The sequence below is a fragment of the Saccostrea cucullata genome, unplaced genomic scaffold (assembly GCF_032062105.1).
Source record: "Saccostrea cucullata isolate Sc308-1 unplaced genomic scaffold, CSIRO_AGI_Scuc_v1 ctg144, whole genome shotgun sequence".
NCBI classification, from domain to species: domain Eukaryota; kingdom Metazoa; phylum Mollusca; class Bivalvia; order Ostreida; family Ostreidae; genus Saccostrea; species Saccostrea cuccullata.
Genome location: NW_026930936.1, coordinates 271,753 through 288,561, shown reverse-complemented (window position 1 = coordinate 288,561; position 16,809 = coordinate 271,753). Strand labels below are relative to the sequence as shown.

The 16,809-nt window shown below is 31.3% G+C and overlaps 2 protein-coding genes across 2 annotated transcripts; both read right to left on the bottom strand.

Moving 5' to 3' along the window:
* Nucleotides 1–1,221: 1,221 nt before the first annotated feature.
* On the bottom strand, nt 1,222–3,261 carry LOC134230644 (perlucin-like protein). The gene is made up of 5 exons (XM_062712475.1): nt 3,214–3,261; nt 2,730–2,839; nt 2,343–2,439; nt 1,783–1,993; nt 1,222–1,352 (listed from the first exon to the last, which is right to left on the bottom strand). The coding sequence occupies exons 1-5, from the start codon at nt 3,251–3,253 to the stop codon at nt 1,322–1,324; spliced, it is 489 nt and encodes a 162-aa protein (XP_062568459.1). The 5' UTR covers nt 3,254–3,261; the 3' UTR covers nt 1,222–1,321.
* Nucleotides 3,262–10,004: 6,743 nt separating this feature from the next.
* LOC134230643 (uncharacterized) lies at nt 10,005–15,915 on the bottom strand. The gene is made up of 6 exons (XM_062712474.1): nt 15,873–15,915; nt 11,664–11,741; nt 11,135–11,156; nt 10,995–11,048; nt 10,320–10,442; nt 10,005–10,167 (listed from the first exon to the last, which is right to left on the bottom strand). Exons 2-6 carry the CDS (start codon nt 11,727–11,729, stop codon nt 10,127–10,129), a joined length of 306 nt encoding a protein of 101 aa, XP_062568458.1. The 5' UTR covers nt 11,730–11,741; nt 15,873–15,915; the 3' UTR covers nt 10,005–10,126.
* Between the last annotated feature and the right edge of the window lie 894 nt (nt 15,916–16,809).

The window sequence follows — 16,809 nt, the reverse complement described above, 5'->3', positions numbered from 1 at the left end:
TAAAAAGAGGGGTATACACCCCGCGTACAACATGTTGCCTACACCCCGGACACAACATTGATTTTTCGTCAATATCTTTATATACGAACTGTTTTATTTACAGACAATTTGTACAAACGTTTATATTGTAAACATGTAATTTAACAATAAAATAAAAGTGATGATAAAGCAAAGCTTTCTTCTGATATTTGGTCATAAACACAGTCTAGCGTCAATCTGCCTCCGATCCTCGGAATTGTGTTGAGGTGTTTGATAAAACTAGAAGGTTTCCAGTGGTTTCATAGGTATCCATGTACTCCTTAGATAATGCTTTCTTCCGTAGGCATATGCTTTCTGGCGAAAAATATCCGTAAGTTGAGAAAATGGACAAAGAACGTACATTAATCCCTTTTTTCTCGCTTCGGAAGCATACACCCCGCGCACAACATAGTATACACCCCGCATGTTGGGATATACACGGTGTGACAGTATACAAAAAATCAGCACGCCCTAAATTTTAATAAGGCTGGTCAATACAGGAAGTTTACATATTGTTTTTCATCTCATAAAAAATTCAGCTCCAGTCTCGTATAAAAATGCCCGCATCGGAAGGGAAGATTCCGGAATTATTTTGCGTCAGCCAAGATTTGACGTGAACCAAAGTGTAATACTGTTATGACACCTATAGAAAGAGATACCTACAAGTGCGCACAGAACGACCCATATGCTGACTGACGTTTTTCATACTGATTGTTAGTCCATTGTTTATACACTGAATCGACAACGGAATTTTCCGTTATTTCCCGATCATGACAAGGAGCACACGGCGGGTGTGACCGCTCGGCAGGGGATGCTCACTCCTCTATGACACCTGATCCCAACCCTGGCATTTTTGAGGTTCGTGTTTGAATTGTTTTATGACCTTTGATATTGAATACTGCTCGTTATCTCCATATCCTTCATTGTTTCCCTAATTACCGATTTTTGCCTTTCGAGGTAAAGTTAGAGGTAATAACTTTGGTATCAAAGACTGGATCAGAATCATTGTCTTCTACACAACCATCTGCATGGACTAACATCTCCAATGCAGAGCATGTATTAGCATGAAAACAGTTCATGTATGTGAAGTTCCAATAAATGGTTCTTAAATGCATCAATTCTAAGAAAAAAGAAAACAATATATCAATCTTTTGTAACTTTATTCGTTAAAGCATATGAGGAATCCATAATTCTAAAAAAAAAATTGTACAAAATATATTTTTCTCAGATCTGACACTCAAAATAGTTAAGTGAACTATCAAAGTATAAATACTGAATGCTTCTTTATGTATATTAGAGAATTTCAACCGATGACATCAATATCTTCGTTTATTCTGGAAGAAAAAGGTAGTAATTACGATATTTGTAGTAAAGATGTAAACTCATATTATAATAATTATTTTTTAATGCTTTATGTTCATATCAATAATAAACTAAACACAGTCAAATACTTTGTTTTAGTTTTCAGAATCATTTTATTTCAAAGGCTCCTAATCCAACCCCTTCCTCTGCTTCTTATTGTTTGAATGGACTTGAATGGCTGCAGTACTATTCCTTCTAGCCACCTATCATTTGAGACGGAAGCAAATTGAAAAAAATCAATGACTATGTAATGTCTATCTTTGCAAAAATGTGGGTGGGGGGCTAAGCCCTCTAACCCCCCCCCCCCCCCCCCCTCGGTTCCGACGCTTATGCCTGTTTCACTAAGAAAGAGGCCTCCTCAAATCAGTAAACTCGTACTACAAGTTATTTTTAATGCCTTACGCTTTCTCGCATATAAAGTTGTTGGCAGTATTGCATAAACCGTCGTCCCAATGAAACCTATAGGGCCCATACAGCTGTCCGCAGTCCTGATGATGATGCACATTGTCCGGCTGTCCAGGATTCCAATTGCTATACGTTGGGTTCGTCTGAGTAGACGTCCAAACCCAGTCTCCTTCCACCAGAATGTCAGAGAGTCCAATCCAGTATCCACCTGAAACAGAGGTCTAACCGAGCTAACGACAAAATCGCCACATATACAATCGACATGCTATTAAAATGTTCTTGTTCTCGCTAAATTCACTACAAGTTCGTGTAGACTGCATTTAATTTTCTTTAGGAGGGGTAGGTAAAATAAAAGTAAAGTGAACAGAAAAAAAAATTGATTCAAATTGTCAAAATTTTTCGGAGTTTTCGTGTATCAAAGGATAATTTTTGCGGAAAAAGCAAGCCAATCTTCAATCTTGGAGATGAATCCTTGGAGTTTATCAAGGGGATTAGGAGCATTATTCATGGCCCGCTGAGCACCCTTAAATTTAAGTATTAAACAGATTATTTGTTACCTGTGGCTTTGCTGTCTAATAAATGCATGCGAAGAAATTCGTCCTCTGCAACTGTTTCAATTTCCACCAATGTTGCATGTAGAGCATTACAATATGACTGAAATTATGAAATTAAAGACATATAAAAGGTGTACTTTTGTTTTACCTTGACTGTAATACATTATAAGTACAACAGGCTTTAAAACAATTACAACATCGAGAGGATGTGATAATTTGTGTTAGCGTCCTTTACAAGACTTAATTAAAAGACAAACTGCTATGTTCTAGATATAGTTTTAGGAAGAATCACATCAAATGAAACATGTGGAGATGACGAACAGTATAAAAGATCAAAAATCCTTTAAAATAAAAGTCTCTACAGTATACATTAATATATATAAAATTTACCATCGCTGTCATCCAATCTTCGGGGGTGTCACTAATAAACGCATAACAGGAGGATTCGCGGCTGGTCCAACCGTGAGGACAAGGTGGAGGTTGAGAGGAGACACCCACAACTTATCAATCATATCAAATACAATTATAGAAGGTTGCTTGTTTGTTATATTTAAAATACAATAATAGAAATCTTGCTTGTCCATGATATGAAATACAATAGAAAGCTAACTTGTCATTATATATCAAATACAATAGAAAGCTAACTTGTCATGATATAAAATAGAATAGAAAACTAACTTGTCATAATATTGAATACAGTAGAATCCATTATTCAGTTTCATATTAAATATGCAATCAGTTGTTATCGTTTGTTGAAAATATATTTTAATGTCATTTTGATGTGTCTTGTCCTTTCTTTTGAAAAAAAATACTTGTGCTTATATTTTCTGAATACGATTAATAATTTAAAAATTTATGATCATACGAGAATTACCTCCGCTCAAGACAATTATCATAAGAATTGCAGGGGCCATCTTCCTGTATACAAATATAATGACATAATCTGCTTCTTATCTATCCCCGAAATCTGCTAAGGTCAGTCATGTAAAAGTACGATGAACATAGAGCTTACCTTACATACTATAGTTTATGAATATCCGAACGATTTTTTTTTTTACTATTTTTCTATTATTCCAGTAAAATAGTTCCACTATTCCATTAATTAATTGTACAGTTACAGAAATTACTGGTACTATATCCGCAGTGATATGTTGTCCCGTTACAGTAATTAAAGTCACTTCTTCAGTGATTTGTCAGTATTTAATAGCATATTACATGTGTTGACGAAATATTATTGACCAAATATTATCAAATTTTGTGAAGTCATGTGCCAAAATGATGTTGATTCTTTGTAAAAATTATGTACATTTATTTCTAAATTAAATTAATAATATTGTCTGTTCTCTTTAATTATTACCTTCTGCTAGACCCACTGTATTAATGCATATATGTTTTATGTGTTTTTTGAGCCTCATGTACCATTTACATGGTTTTGAGTGAATAAATTGAATTGAATCGACGAAAAAATTTTTCTTCTTGAAATATACATAGTTTATTCACAAGGACATCTGATCAGGATGAGATGAAACTTATACGAAAGTATTTTTAGGCTAGTGTAGATTCTAAAAAAAAAGATTTATAATCATATATTTTCAAGGTGTCAAAATTTCGTGGTTTGAGGAAAAACTCTTGGTTGATGGGGATTTCATTTTGTGGATGAAGAACTGTTTAATAGCGATGTATGCAACATTATTCATTTCGAAGCGGACATGAATTCGTGGGCCACTTCATACTTCGAAAACAACGACCCGACCCCCGAAAATTTGTGATTTCACAGTAAATCTTAAAGATTTACATGAGACAATATGGAGAATAAGTTTTGACAATCCTAGGAATTACAATCACCGAACCATCCATATACAAAAGTTCTTACCTTTCCAAACCTTTTTTCCAAATCAATTTTAATGAGAGTGCTTAAATAGAAATAAATATTTACTTTATTTTGCATTGTTTCCGGTTTAATGATATTTTTTCTTAACTTTCAATAAAGCCGAAAATAAATTCGATCTAAATATAGGGATATAAATATAATGTCCTCGAAATTTTTATGTTTTTGTACGAACATTCTTTTTTTCGAAACTAAGAAATGAGAGAATTGTTAGGTCGATAACTGGCCAATATATTACTTTTTTCAATTTCCGATGAATTTGTCTCACACCCTTTTAAATCATGTAAATCATGTAAATTTTTTATTCCACGCAATCTATACGACCCACTGCATTATGATTTATCCTAAATCTAAGATTATGTAACATTTCGACTTATTGTTTTTTTACCGTTCTGTTCTGTAGATCTATGAAATTTGAATATACGAACAGAAATCACGTAAAAATACACATAAAACCAAGCATTTTTTTAATATTTCGATGGACTTTTGAATTTTATTACTCTTCGTTCATTTTCCTGTCAACATTCAATCGCTCGGTGACGGTCATTTCTATATAAAGCATACATAGCATTATCTGTTCGTTAACTTCACGTCGCAATGATTGTATGGCCATTTTTATGCCCCCGTAAACAAAGTTTCGGGGGTATATAGTTTTTGTCGTGTTCGTCTGTCTGTCTGTCTTTCTGTCGGTATGTCTCTCTGTCTGTCTGTTTGTCTGTTTGTCCGAAAAAAACTTTAACCTTGCCCATAACTTTTGATTAAGTGGATCTATGACTTTCATATTTCACATATGTATTCCTTGTGACAAGATATTTCTTTGGGTTCCACCAAATTTGACCTTTTGATCTTGATCTTGGAGTTTGACCCACGTTTACACAAAAATTCTAAACTTTTACTTTGACCAAATCTTTTGAATAGTAGAAAGCAGGACTTTTATACTTCATATATGTACGAGGGCCGTTCAAAAATTACGCGGACTGTGCTATTATTTACTCTTACAGACGTCATATAGTTATGAAATTTCAAAGAAAATATGTATCTTAAAGATTCCAATAAATTTTGGGCAAATTTCTGTATTTAAAAAAAAATTCTACTAGAATTATTGGTATGTTGATATCGCTGATGGAGAGGTACGGAGCACGACAAAAAATTTGAAGCAAAAGCATGCGGAATGCAAAGTTTAACTTATTAATTTTCTATAATTATTTTTCGACAATTTTCTAAAATGTATCTTTATATTGTTCAATTATTATGTATTTAGATTTCTGGCCTGATATTTGAAGTACTAACAGAAATATAGTGATTTTTTACTGATGCGATTCCCGTGAAAACGACTGTGAAAATGATGTCTCCTGAATTGACGGCGCACCACACTTTTGTTAAATTATGTGTAATGCTCAAGATATCGCCAACATAGATCCAAAATATGCATAATAAAACATGTAGTAAACTAGGGTATTCGTGACATTCGTCCACAAATAGCAAATTGAAATTTTATACCGTTAGACCTCTGTAAAAAGGCTATACGGGAGGACGGAATGCAGCACTCTCTACCATCGGCTCATACATTCACCTCTGTCGTTGGCTCATGTATATCACAGCGATAAATACGAGAAATAGTGCGGTTTTTTTTTTTAATTCATCATAGTTCAGTTTCTATGCTTATGTCTGAGTTTTGAGATAGATATTTACTAAATCAATCCAGATATGTTAATTTAAATTGAAACAATTCTTCAAATATCACGTTTTATACGTTACGTCAAAAATCTTGACGTGAGCCCATTGCAGAGGTGTCTGAGAGAGGAACGAACGACAACTCTGCATAGGAGATTGGGAATGCAGATTATCGACGAAAACTTTATCCGGACTGACAAGAACGTGATTGAGAGTCACCAATATCACATAATATCTCATAAATATCTGCAGTTTTTGCTTTAAAACAAAAAAATAATATTCTTTACTTGTTTAATAGATTTTAAGTTTGACAAGAAATGGTGTTTGGATGTTGAGTAGATAAGGTAACTCAAACTGTACAGGTACTCTTGGGAAAATGTTGAGAAAATGAAAGCTAAATCACATATTTTTTTTAAAATGTCTGTGACGTCGAAGACTTTGCTGCTCCATGACTTAATGATATTTCCTGAAAAATCACTCAAAATTGATACCAATTTACAACATTTTGATATGAAATTTTGAAGACCATATAAGTAAAGATTCTTTTATATTATGTGTGACCTTTTGCCCGATTATGTCATCAAATATTTTTTCTGTGCAACAAGTCCGCGTAATTTTTGAACGGCCCTCGTATCTTTTGTGGAAAGACCTTTCATTGAATACCAACAACTTTGACCTTTTGACTTTGACCTTCAGTTAGAGATTTCAATACTTATAAAAAAAACTTTAACCTTGACCATAACTTTTTAACGGGAAGGTTTAGGGCTTCTATACTTCACATATGTAATCCTTGTGAAAAGACGCTTTATTTAATACCAAGAAGTTTGACCTTGACCTTGGAGTTTGACCTACTTTTAAAATACAACCTTGATCATAATTTTTCAAGGGTTAAGACTAGGGCTTTTATACTTCATATTTTTTATTCTTGTGACAAGACCTTTCATTTGATATTAAGAACCTTGACCCTATGACCTTGACCTTTGAGTTCGACCCATTTTTGCAGAAAAAATCCAAACTTTTACTTTGGCCCTAATTATTAATCGGTAGATACTAGGACTTTCATATTTCAAATATCAATTTCTTGTGGCAAGACCTTTCATTTGAAACCAAAATTTTGACCTTTTGACCTTGACCTTGGAGATTTACGTACTTACAAAAAAACTTTAACCTTGGCCATAACTTTTGAACGGTAAGGGCTAGGGTTTTCATACTTCACACATTTAATACTTGTGAGAAGACCTTTCATTGGATATCAACAACTCTGACCCTTTGACCTTGACTTTGGATTTTGACGTACTTTTTACAAACTTTAACCTTGGCCATAATTTTGCACGGTAAGGGCCAGCAGGACCAACGCTTTCATACTTCCCATATGTAATCTTTGAGACAAGGCCTTTCTTTAGAAACCAACAACCTTGATTCTTTGACCTTGACCCCGGGGTTCTTTTACCTTTTAAAACGTTAAGCTTGGTCATAACCTTTGAACAGATGGTGCTAGGGTTTTATATTTCACATTTGTATTTCTTGTGAAAAGGCCTTACTTTAGGTACCAACATATTTGAGAAATGCATTTAAGAAAGCTTAACCTTCGCTATGTTGCCATACGGGGGCATCAGTGTTTCACAAACACATCTTGTTAAAAGATGTTTTGGAAGTCGTGACGGTATCAGTTCATCGCAATAAAACAATCTAATAATAAGTATCAAAATATTGTGGGGGAAATCTGTTTACTGGTCAATAGTTTATATAAATGACCGTTAATATCTTTGTAAGGAGCTTATATCATCATGTTGATTGATTCTGTACACAGAGACAATAGAGTTCATGGAGAACACTGTTACTTTTAATAAATTGGGTTTAGTTTTGTTTTGAAGGAGAAAGATTTTTTGCAGTTTAAGGTCATACGCAACGTAGTTTGAACTTTTTTGGGTTCTTCCCTGGAGTTGAAGAGTTCCACTAAATGAAGGACCTGTGTGCAATATTTTTAATGTCTATATATGGATTTGTACACCTCTTCTAAAACAATATTTTAATGAAAAAAAATCTGGAATTTATGTTTTATAATTTTTGTACATTTTTATTTGAATAATGTGAAAATTTTCAAAATTCGATATCTTTTCAAAACCTCTGGTAAGGCATGTTGATTTTTTGTCAATGATCATGTAATTATATTATACGTTTAAATTTGGAATATCTTGAAAATCTATCAGTAGGTAAGATACGTTGCGTATGTCCTTAATGCAATAAAGATTTTTTTTCTGTTATGCCCTCAACCTAACTCCCTTCGGCTTTGATTTGAAAGAATTTATGTTGTAAATGTATCTCAGCTGTCTGGGATGTATCTTTTTGATTTTTTTTATTTATTCCTATTGTTGCAATCCTCACACACTAAAAGAAATATGCTTTCCGACGTTGCATGCAGTTTGTCTTTGGTTTTGAATCCATATTAAGAAAATCTGGTCCATTAAAGCATAGCAGGACATGTGTGCACAATTGCCATTGGTTCTTAGAGCAATTATAGCATACAAATTATATCTAATACACAATTCTTTTCAAATACCTCACGAACCTGGTTTCTTGATTAAGCTCTTAACAGGAACTACTATACAAAGAGCTTTTCTTCACCACACTGTATACTTGAATACCGTCACGAAGCCCTCAGACTGCCTTCCAAAATCAAGCTCAAGGTACATTGTATGTGATTCTTTGTCAGAAAAATAAAGATGACGAAGAAATATGCAAAATTCTCTGGAATCTCGTATTAGTATTTTAATGCATACAAAATAGAATAGAGTTATAGATTTTCTTACCCTTTGCTTTTGTTTTTCCGTACGACTATACTACAGTAGATCTATCTATAGTGATTGCTTTAGGTTTGCAATTGAATTTTTATATTAAAAATGATTTGTTAGGATAACGGACAAGGAACGTTCTCTATGTATGAATTTTGCAACACTTGATAAAAACATTTCCAAGGATAAATTAAAGTCCGGGATATTTAAGTTACAGACAGATGCTTATTCATTAAATTTGGAACTCGTAAATGCGACATTGGTCATTTGTAAAATAATTGTTTAAAAACAATTAGGTTGTACCTTGAAGTTGATACATTTAAAGATGATTTCTTCTCACAGCTGTTAATACCCGTTGGAACTAATTGCCATCTGTTTTGCAGACCCATGATAGATTTATGTAAGATCAAATTTATTTTAAAAATATTATACTTGATAGGAAGAGAACAGTTGTGGTCTTCATGTTCACAATTAAATACATTGAGTATGGGATATTATCGGTAGCAATACCTTTAAATTGTAAATTTGCCAATAATCTATTCAAAATTGTAGAAGAAATTATGGCATTGATATCACTTATGTAGTCCTCTTCACAGTTTGCTACATTTATCGAGTGCTCATTATAGGAAAGACAAATCTATTTTAGTTTAAAGCTGATAAAAAATTAAGAATGTAGCCTTCTATGGGTAGTATAAGCTACAGAAGTATAATACATGTATAAATCTTCATGTAATCAGGGTGAAGTAAGTAAAATTAATCTGAGCAAATCAGATTGTTATAAGTCTTGACGTCAATAGTTGGGTAATAACTGGGCAACTGGCATGTTGATAAACATGTCCTATAGTCTTTCTTTATTTCTTGTGTTAAGCTTGCTTTTCTGAGGAAGATACTTAATATAAAACAAGAAATTTAACCAAATTGTTTTCTTGTCCAGTTTCTGTTTCTTTTAAGAATATATGCAATATAAATTTTAATATAGATCAAGGCATTTTACATAGGATAGATTTAAGATGAAATGAGATCGTCAAATATACTCTAAAGTTTTGATTATTAAGATGTTTGATAATTATCTTTTTGTACAAAAAATGCTGACTGGCTATTGCTTGCTTGCTTAATGTAAAATAAAGGAAAGTCTATCTTTGTTAGTGTAGAATATGGAGATTATCAACAATATTCAAAGTCAAAGGCTCATTCAAACAATACAAATCGGCTTTTAAGAATATTTTATCATTACTCTGTGATCATAAATATACCAGTGAAACTTAACTTTGCCCGGCTTCAAAATTCAAACATGATATTACAAACCAAAGACTTAGAGTAAAAGTCTTTATTTAAACCAAAATAAGCTTAAAGATCATATTAAAGTATATATTGAAGCACTCTTCACACGTTGTCTTAATTTGGCTTGTTTGTACTCATTGTTTTCGTTGTCGTCATTTTCGAAATGATAGGCACATATCCAGCATTCCAGAATCTGAAATATACAAAGCTCCAAGTATTACACAATTTTATTTTTAAAATTGTCTTTCTTTAACATGTTTTGTTTTTCTTTAATTCTGATATTTCTTTACATGCATCTAATAATCTTTTGTACTTTGTACTTTTGAACTGGCATTAAAAACAAACCTTTTAATGTAAGAAAGTATATGAAATCGTCCATTAATTTAGCTCCAATTTCATCATCAGAATCATCACTTTGCTTGCTATCAGGTTCTTGAAAAATTTCTGGCCCTAAGTCTGGAGAACTCCCTATAAGTTACATTTACAAAAATTTGTCAATACATTTAACTTGATTATTCAAAGTAATGTATAAAAAGAAAAGGATTTGGCTTTCCTTAAATCAAAATTCTACATGTAATTTGAAAATTTCCCTGTATACAGTATTTAGACTTCGCAACAAAAACATCGACTCTAAAGACTAAAATCAAAATCTGACAAATGTATTTGGGGGGGGGGTGTTAGAAATGCTTTAAAAGGATTATTCGAAATATGTAATATAATAGTCAATTAATTGTTTCCAAGTCTTTTACAGCTTAAATGCCATATGCTGTTGAAGAAAAGGACAGTCCTATATACAAGATATGTTTCTCTTCTTCAAAAGGCCCCATGATAAATATTAATTAAGACTTATTACATTCAAATTGTTAAAAAAAACTGTGTAAAATTAAGAATTTTCTACATTTTATTATTTTGTTTTTGATTAATTTTTCATGGGTTCGATTCTTTTACTATGATTAATCTGTTATTTACAACATTCCAATATTAAATATATAAAGAAATTAAACATTAAGATATACATACTGATTTTTCTAAGAAATGGAGACACGTTTATCTTTGACGAACCATTTCTGAAATCTAAATTTATCTGGTTAAATTTTCTTTTACCAATAAAAAAATATGCTAAGAATTGAAAAATGCATTCAGAACAATATTGTACTTACTTTTCGAGGGCTTCAACATTTTCTAGAAAAAAGAATGGAAGGCATTCGTGTTAATAAATCAGAAAATTAACAGCTTCATTAATTTATTTTTGTGCTTATATGTACTGTCTTGAAGATAATTTCTTCTTTAAAAACACAAATACTTGAAGTTTTTAAAGAATATTCCAATGAAACCATTTTCGATAGAAAACTCGCTCTTTTAAAATGTTTTAATATATTCCTCTTTGGTTCAATGGTAAAAGTTCCACTAATATACATGTTTTGCATAATGTACATGATTATTTTGAAGAATTAAACTAAAATGGAACTAGAAAGTTTCTACATATATAATTACCTTTTTTGAGTATTATTTATAATACTCAAATATGAACTTATGAAAGACGTTTTAAAGTTGGTAACTATGTTCTTGTTAAACTTCACCAAAACGGATTTCAAAAGGATTATTCTTTGAATGTAAGCTAAGACTATATATAATGTTAGACATTAAATTATAAAGGCTGTAAATAATTTGGATGGAAAGAATACGTACGTCATGTTCTCCCTCTATAATTAGGATTGTCACTGAAAGGACAGCAAGGGAAATAATGGCTTTCATCCTTAGGTTAACCTATAAATTTGAAAAAAAGGAATAAGATATTGATAAAGCAGAATTTAGAAGAAAAGTTCAACTAAATTGTCAAATATTTCTCTCAAAAATTTTATTTTTGTTCTCAGATTTGCAAATGTTGAATACGCGAGGATAAAAAAGATCAGGAAATTTTGATTTTTAAATTATCAAGATAAGGTTTTAGGTGCTCTCTCTCTCTCTCTCTCTCTCTCTCTCTCTCTCTCTCTCTCTCTCTCTCTCTGAAAATTAATGAATCTGTATTGTAACATTGAAGAGCTTTTATTTTTTTTTATATTAATTTATTTTGGAGTGTGTGTTAGAATTAAACATTAAAAAAATATTGAACTTGTTGAACTGATGAACCTATTTAAACCGACACATTTGCGGAGGAATCAAAAACAAACTATTGCTTACATCCCATTCTTTAATTACATTTATATAAGTTTTGAGGACAAAGTGCACTTTAGGTTTGTGTATGTAGAGGATATTTGTAACATCCTGTGATACAGCGGAATGTCTTTATTTCCGACAACAATTTAAACATAATGGCAATATAGAGCATCAACATTAGGCTAAAAAACAATCGACACTAATTCCGTGTTTTTCTCTGAGGCAAACTATCCTGAATATTTGTCAATGGATAAAAGTACCAGGTTCATCTGCAAAGCCAAGCAGGAAGCACAAACCATAGAAATTTGACACTTTCATCTTAATTCACTTTGTGCCAAAAAATCATATACTTATTTTTAAGGATCTGAAAACATTTCATTCGAATTTCTTTTATTCTTTGTTTAAAAATTGAAAATTTTTGTTAAGAAAAAAATTTATTTTTTCATTCATTTTTTGACTAAAAGGTTTCTACCGAATTACTTACAAAGCAATCGATGCCTTTGTGTAAAACTTTTGAATGTTTGAATTGTTATTTGTTAGTATACCTCTGTATATAAAGATGATAATAAGGACCAGTGATAAAACATAGCCAACCCGTGGTTAATCATCAGAAATAGTCGGAATTTGTACTAGAATGTACCTGAGGCCCTACCTTATAAAATCTTGTCGTAAAATCAATTACGGCAATGTAAATAGAATGAAGTTACCATCAGGAAATCCTTCATAAAATAATTGTTTTTGTATATAAATGTTTATTAAGAGAAACGGTCATTGTTCTCGTAACCTGATATAGCTAGACATTTGGGGAAAGAATATCTTTATGGTTTCTTAATTGCAACGGTTTTATTTATCATATTTGTAGGATTGTTGCATTTTTTTATATAATAAAAATCAAATAAACCTCCGCAAAGATTATTTTTGGGCTAAGTTATTTTAAAGTGAGACCTAAAGTGAATGGTGAAGACGTTATTTTATACACTTTTTATCTATTTGCTCTAGTTTTTCATAACACACAATTTAAACAAAATTTCTACATTTGCGGTGAAAATACAGAGCCGATATATTTGTATCTACCACGGTGTAGTAGGTGTTCTACGTGTTAATGTCCTGCATTCCGCTCGTGGCTTATTCCCTCCGCTTTTATCACTCACTCAGTAAATAAGCTGTTATATTAGATTTTCATGTAAATTAGTTGAATGTGATTGGTCGAGAAACATTTGTTTAAAAAAAACTATTACCCGCTGAATAATGAAGCCACGCCCTCCAGCGTAGCAACAGTCAACAGTGCTTGACGACGGGTGATATTCCAAAAAATAGCGACTGCGCAGAATTTATGCGCGCACGGTTCACTGTTATATGTATTTGTATAAAAGATTCAGTATAATATGATAAATATTGCATGTAGTTGAGTGTAACATTGAAAATTTTCACCCCTCGGTTTTCTTGGGGTGAAAATTTCCAATGTTACACTCAACTAAATGCAATATTTATATAATTACGTAAGGATTATATAATTCATTCTGATATTCTTTTATTTATATTATATTTCAACGACTTACTTTCAAGCTAAAGAATGACCATTAAAAATCCAAAGTAAATGCTTTAAACAGTAAACTCATGTGTGATTGTAGATTGTAAATTAAATTTAATTTATTATCGAAACTAAGAAAGCTTTAAATTAACCTAAGCTTAAAGTGTGTCAAAAAGTTAGAAAAAGCAGAAGAAACAACAGTACTTGTCTAACGTAACATAATACAGTAAAACCTTTTTATTACGAAAACTTGTGCAGCGAAATGTTTTGGAACTATGGCGAAAAATTTCTTATATAAAAAAAATTCATATACTAAGAATTTTATATACGAATTTATGGAAATAAAGAATTGAATTTGTGTCCCATAGGAGTTTTGAATAAGGTAATTTACGAGGGCCGTTCAAAAATTACGCGGACTTGTTGCACAGAAAAAATATTTGACGACATAATAGGGAAAAATGTCACACATAATATAAAAGAATCTTTTCTTATATGGTCTTCAAAATTTCATATCAAAATGTTATAATTTGGTATCAATTTTGAGTGATTTTTCAGGACATCTCATTAAGTCACGGAGCAGCAAAATCTTCGACGTCATAGGCATTATAAAAAGAATATGTGATTGAGCTTTCATTTGCTCAAAATTACCCAAGAGTACCTGTACAGTTTGAGTTACTGTAAACGTATTACATTTGGCGGTGTATTCTTTTAAGCACTTTTGGCGGAAATATACTTTCACTAATTCAAGTACATCGCTACTTGTCTTAAACATTCATACATGAATAAGAACATCAAGAAATGCGCTAAATCAAATATACGCTAACTTGTTAATAATCATTTTACGCTAAATATCGTACACGCTAAATATAATACATTTACAGTATCTTATCTACTCAATATCCAAACACAATTTATTGTCCAGCTTAAAATCTATTAAACAAGTAAAGAATATGCATTTTTGTTTTAAAACCAAAAACTGCAGGTATTTATGAGATATAGTGTGATATTAGTGACTCGCAATCACGTTCTTTACAGTCCGGATAAAGTTTTCGTCGATAATCTTCTTCCTGTCCTCCGTATAGCCTTTTTACAGAGGTCTAACGTTCTAAAATTTCAATTTGCTATTTGTGGACGAATGTCACGAATACCCTAGTTTACTACATGTTTTATTATGCATATTTTGGATCTATGTTGGCGATATCTCGAGCATTACGCATAATTTAACAAAAGTGTGGTGCGCCGTCAATTCAGGAGACGTCATTTTCACAGTCGTTTTCACGGGAATTGCATCAGAGAAAAATCACTATATTTCTGCTAGTATTTCAAATATCACGTCAGAAATCTAAATACATAGAAATAGAACAATTTAAAGATACATCTGAGAAAATTGTCGAAAAATATCGCGTGTTAAATTTTGGATTATGCATGCTTTTGCTTCAAATTTTTTGTGGTGCTCCGTACCTCTCCATCAGCAATATCAACATATCGATAATTTTAGTAGAATTTTTTTAAAGTACAGAAATTTTTATCAAAATTTATTGGAGTCTTTAAGATACATATTTCTGTGAAATTTTATAACTATATGACGTCTGTAAGAGTAAATAATAGCACAGTCCGCGTAATTTTTGAACGGCCCTCGTACTCTTTAAAAAACTGTTCAATTGATACGTACATAAAAACACTATTGTTTTTGCGATGATTTTTATAATCTCAAATTGTGTGTCAATAACATTCTTTATCCAATGAAATAAATAGCATCTACATTTTCCTACTGATTCTGTCGGCTGTTAAACTAGCTCAGTCTTTTCTGCAAGGAAACCCTTTTGATCAATAGATTTTATTTTAATTAAAAAAGATAACAAAAGTTTGATTCGTTAGTCTACTTTTTTCTTGTATTTTATTGGAGAAATCGAATATAACGATGTTCATGAATATTCAGAATTCTTTTGAAATCTTGAAAGAAATAATTCAGTTCGGAAAAACGGAATTCTTATTCAATTTAAATAAGAAGTAAACAATAAAATAAGAGACTTTTAGAGAAAAAAAATTGATAAAATACTCAGTAATATGCATTTGTTGATGTCCTATATTACTTTATTTTTTCCTTAAATTATTGAATTTAAATCTTAATCAACATATTCATTATTCGAATATGATGATTATAACACATAAATAGTTATTTCTTTTTTAGATCCCAATTTTACACTTACCTTGACCCTGTATATGGATAATCAAACCCGACTGTTACGCGGTGAAAAGCTTCTTCGAATAAAGATGCTAGTGAAAGGTGCAAAGAATTTATACATCGGAATGTTCGATAATTTGTAATAGGGGGATTTCTCACTATAAAGGCTGTATATGAATTTGTATCTGAAGAAATCTATATATTCTAAATTGTGATTGAGAAATCTGCCAAAATCTAGAACCTTAATTAATTTTATACATGCAAAGACATCAAATGTTCTTTGAAATCGAATAATGCATAAAAGTACTAGAATTAGTCTTAATGAATATCTTTCATTGAAAAAGTAACGATATTTAAGCTGCACGCACGTGAGTTATATGTATTTATATGTTTATATATGTCTTAAATGATCATTTATTAGCAGACAAATTTCAGGAATGATTTCATATATATCTATAACTTAAGACCAAAAGAATCCAGAGAAATTAATTGAAATTAGCTTGGATGAGACTGAATGCTATTAACTTTAAAATTATTATTATTTTTCAATGAGGAAGATGAGATAAAGAATAGTGATCTATTTGAATATTTAAAAAGAAAGATTTTTATCTTGGCTTTACGTAAGTTGTTTTTTTTTCTCTTTCTTTAATTTACAAAATGTCTCTGAAAATTTTAAATGAGAATAACCGATAATGTTTGAGACTTAGAAATAAAAAAAATGAGGAATTCAAATAAAAAACATGAATACTTATTGTCATGTACAAAATATAAATAAAGATGTCAAAAACACACATTTCTATGATGTTCTCTTGTACATGTTATTCACAAGGAATCATAACTATGTTTTTACTTTTTTTTATGAAACTGTCTGATAAGTGCAATGCGTTTTTTTTTTCAGCATGACTAGCAGCGTTACTAGCAGACCTATTTTAGTATTCAAATGAACCAGAATTTCTCCAAAA

Bases quoted from the DNA above. Each gene is read 5' to 3' on its own strand.
- LOC134230644 (XM_062712475.1), bottom strand. From the start codon at position 3,253: ATGGCCCCTGCAATTCTTATGATAATTGTCTTGAGCGGAG. The intron at 2,840-3,213 runs GTAATTCTCGTA...ATGATTGATAAG, and splicing joins GATAATTGTCTTGAGCGGAG to TTGTGGGTGTCTCCTCTCAA. The intron at 1,994-2,342 runs GTAACAAATAAT...CCTCTGTTTCAG, and splicing joins ATTAGACAGCAAAGCCACAG to GTGGATACTGGATTGGACTC.
- LOC134230643 (XM_062712474.1), bottom strand. From the start codon at position 11,729: ATGAAAGCCATTATTTCCCTTGCTGTCCTTTCAGTGACAATCCTAATT. The intron at 10,443-10,994 runs GTATGTATATCT...TGTAACTTATAG, and splicing joins TCCATTTCTTAGAAAAATCA to GGAGTTCTCCAGACTTAGGG. The intron at 10,168-10,319 runs GTTTGTTTTTAA...TGTATATTTCAG, and splicing joins ATACTTTCTTACATTAAAAG to ATTCTGGAATGCTGGATATG.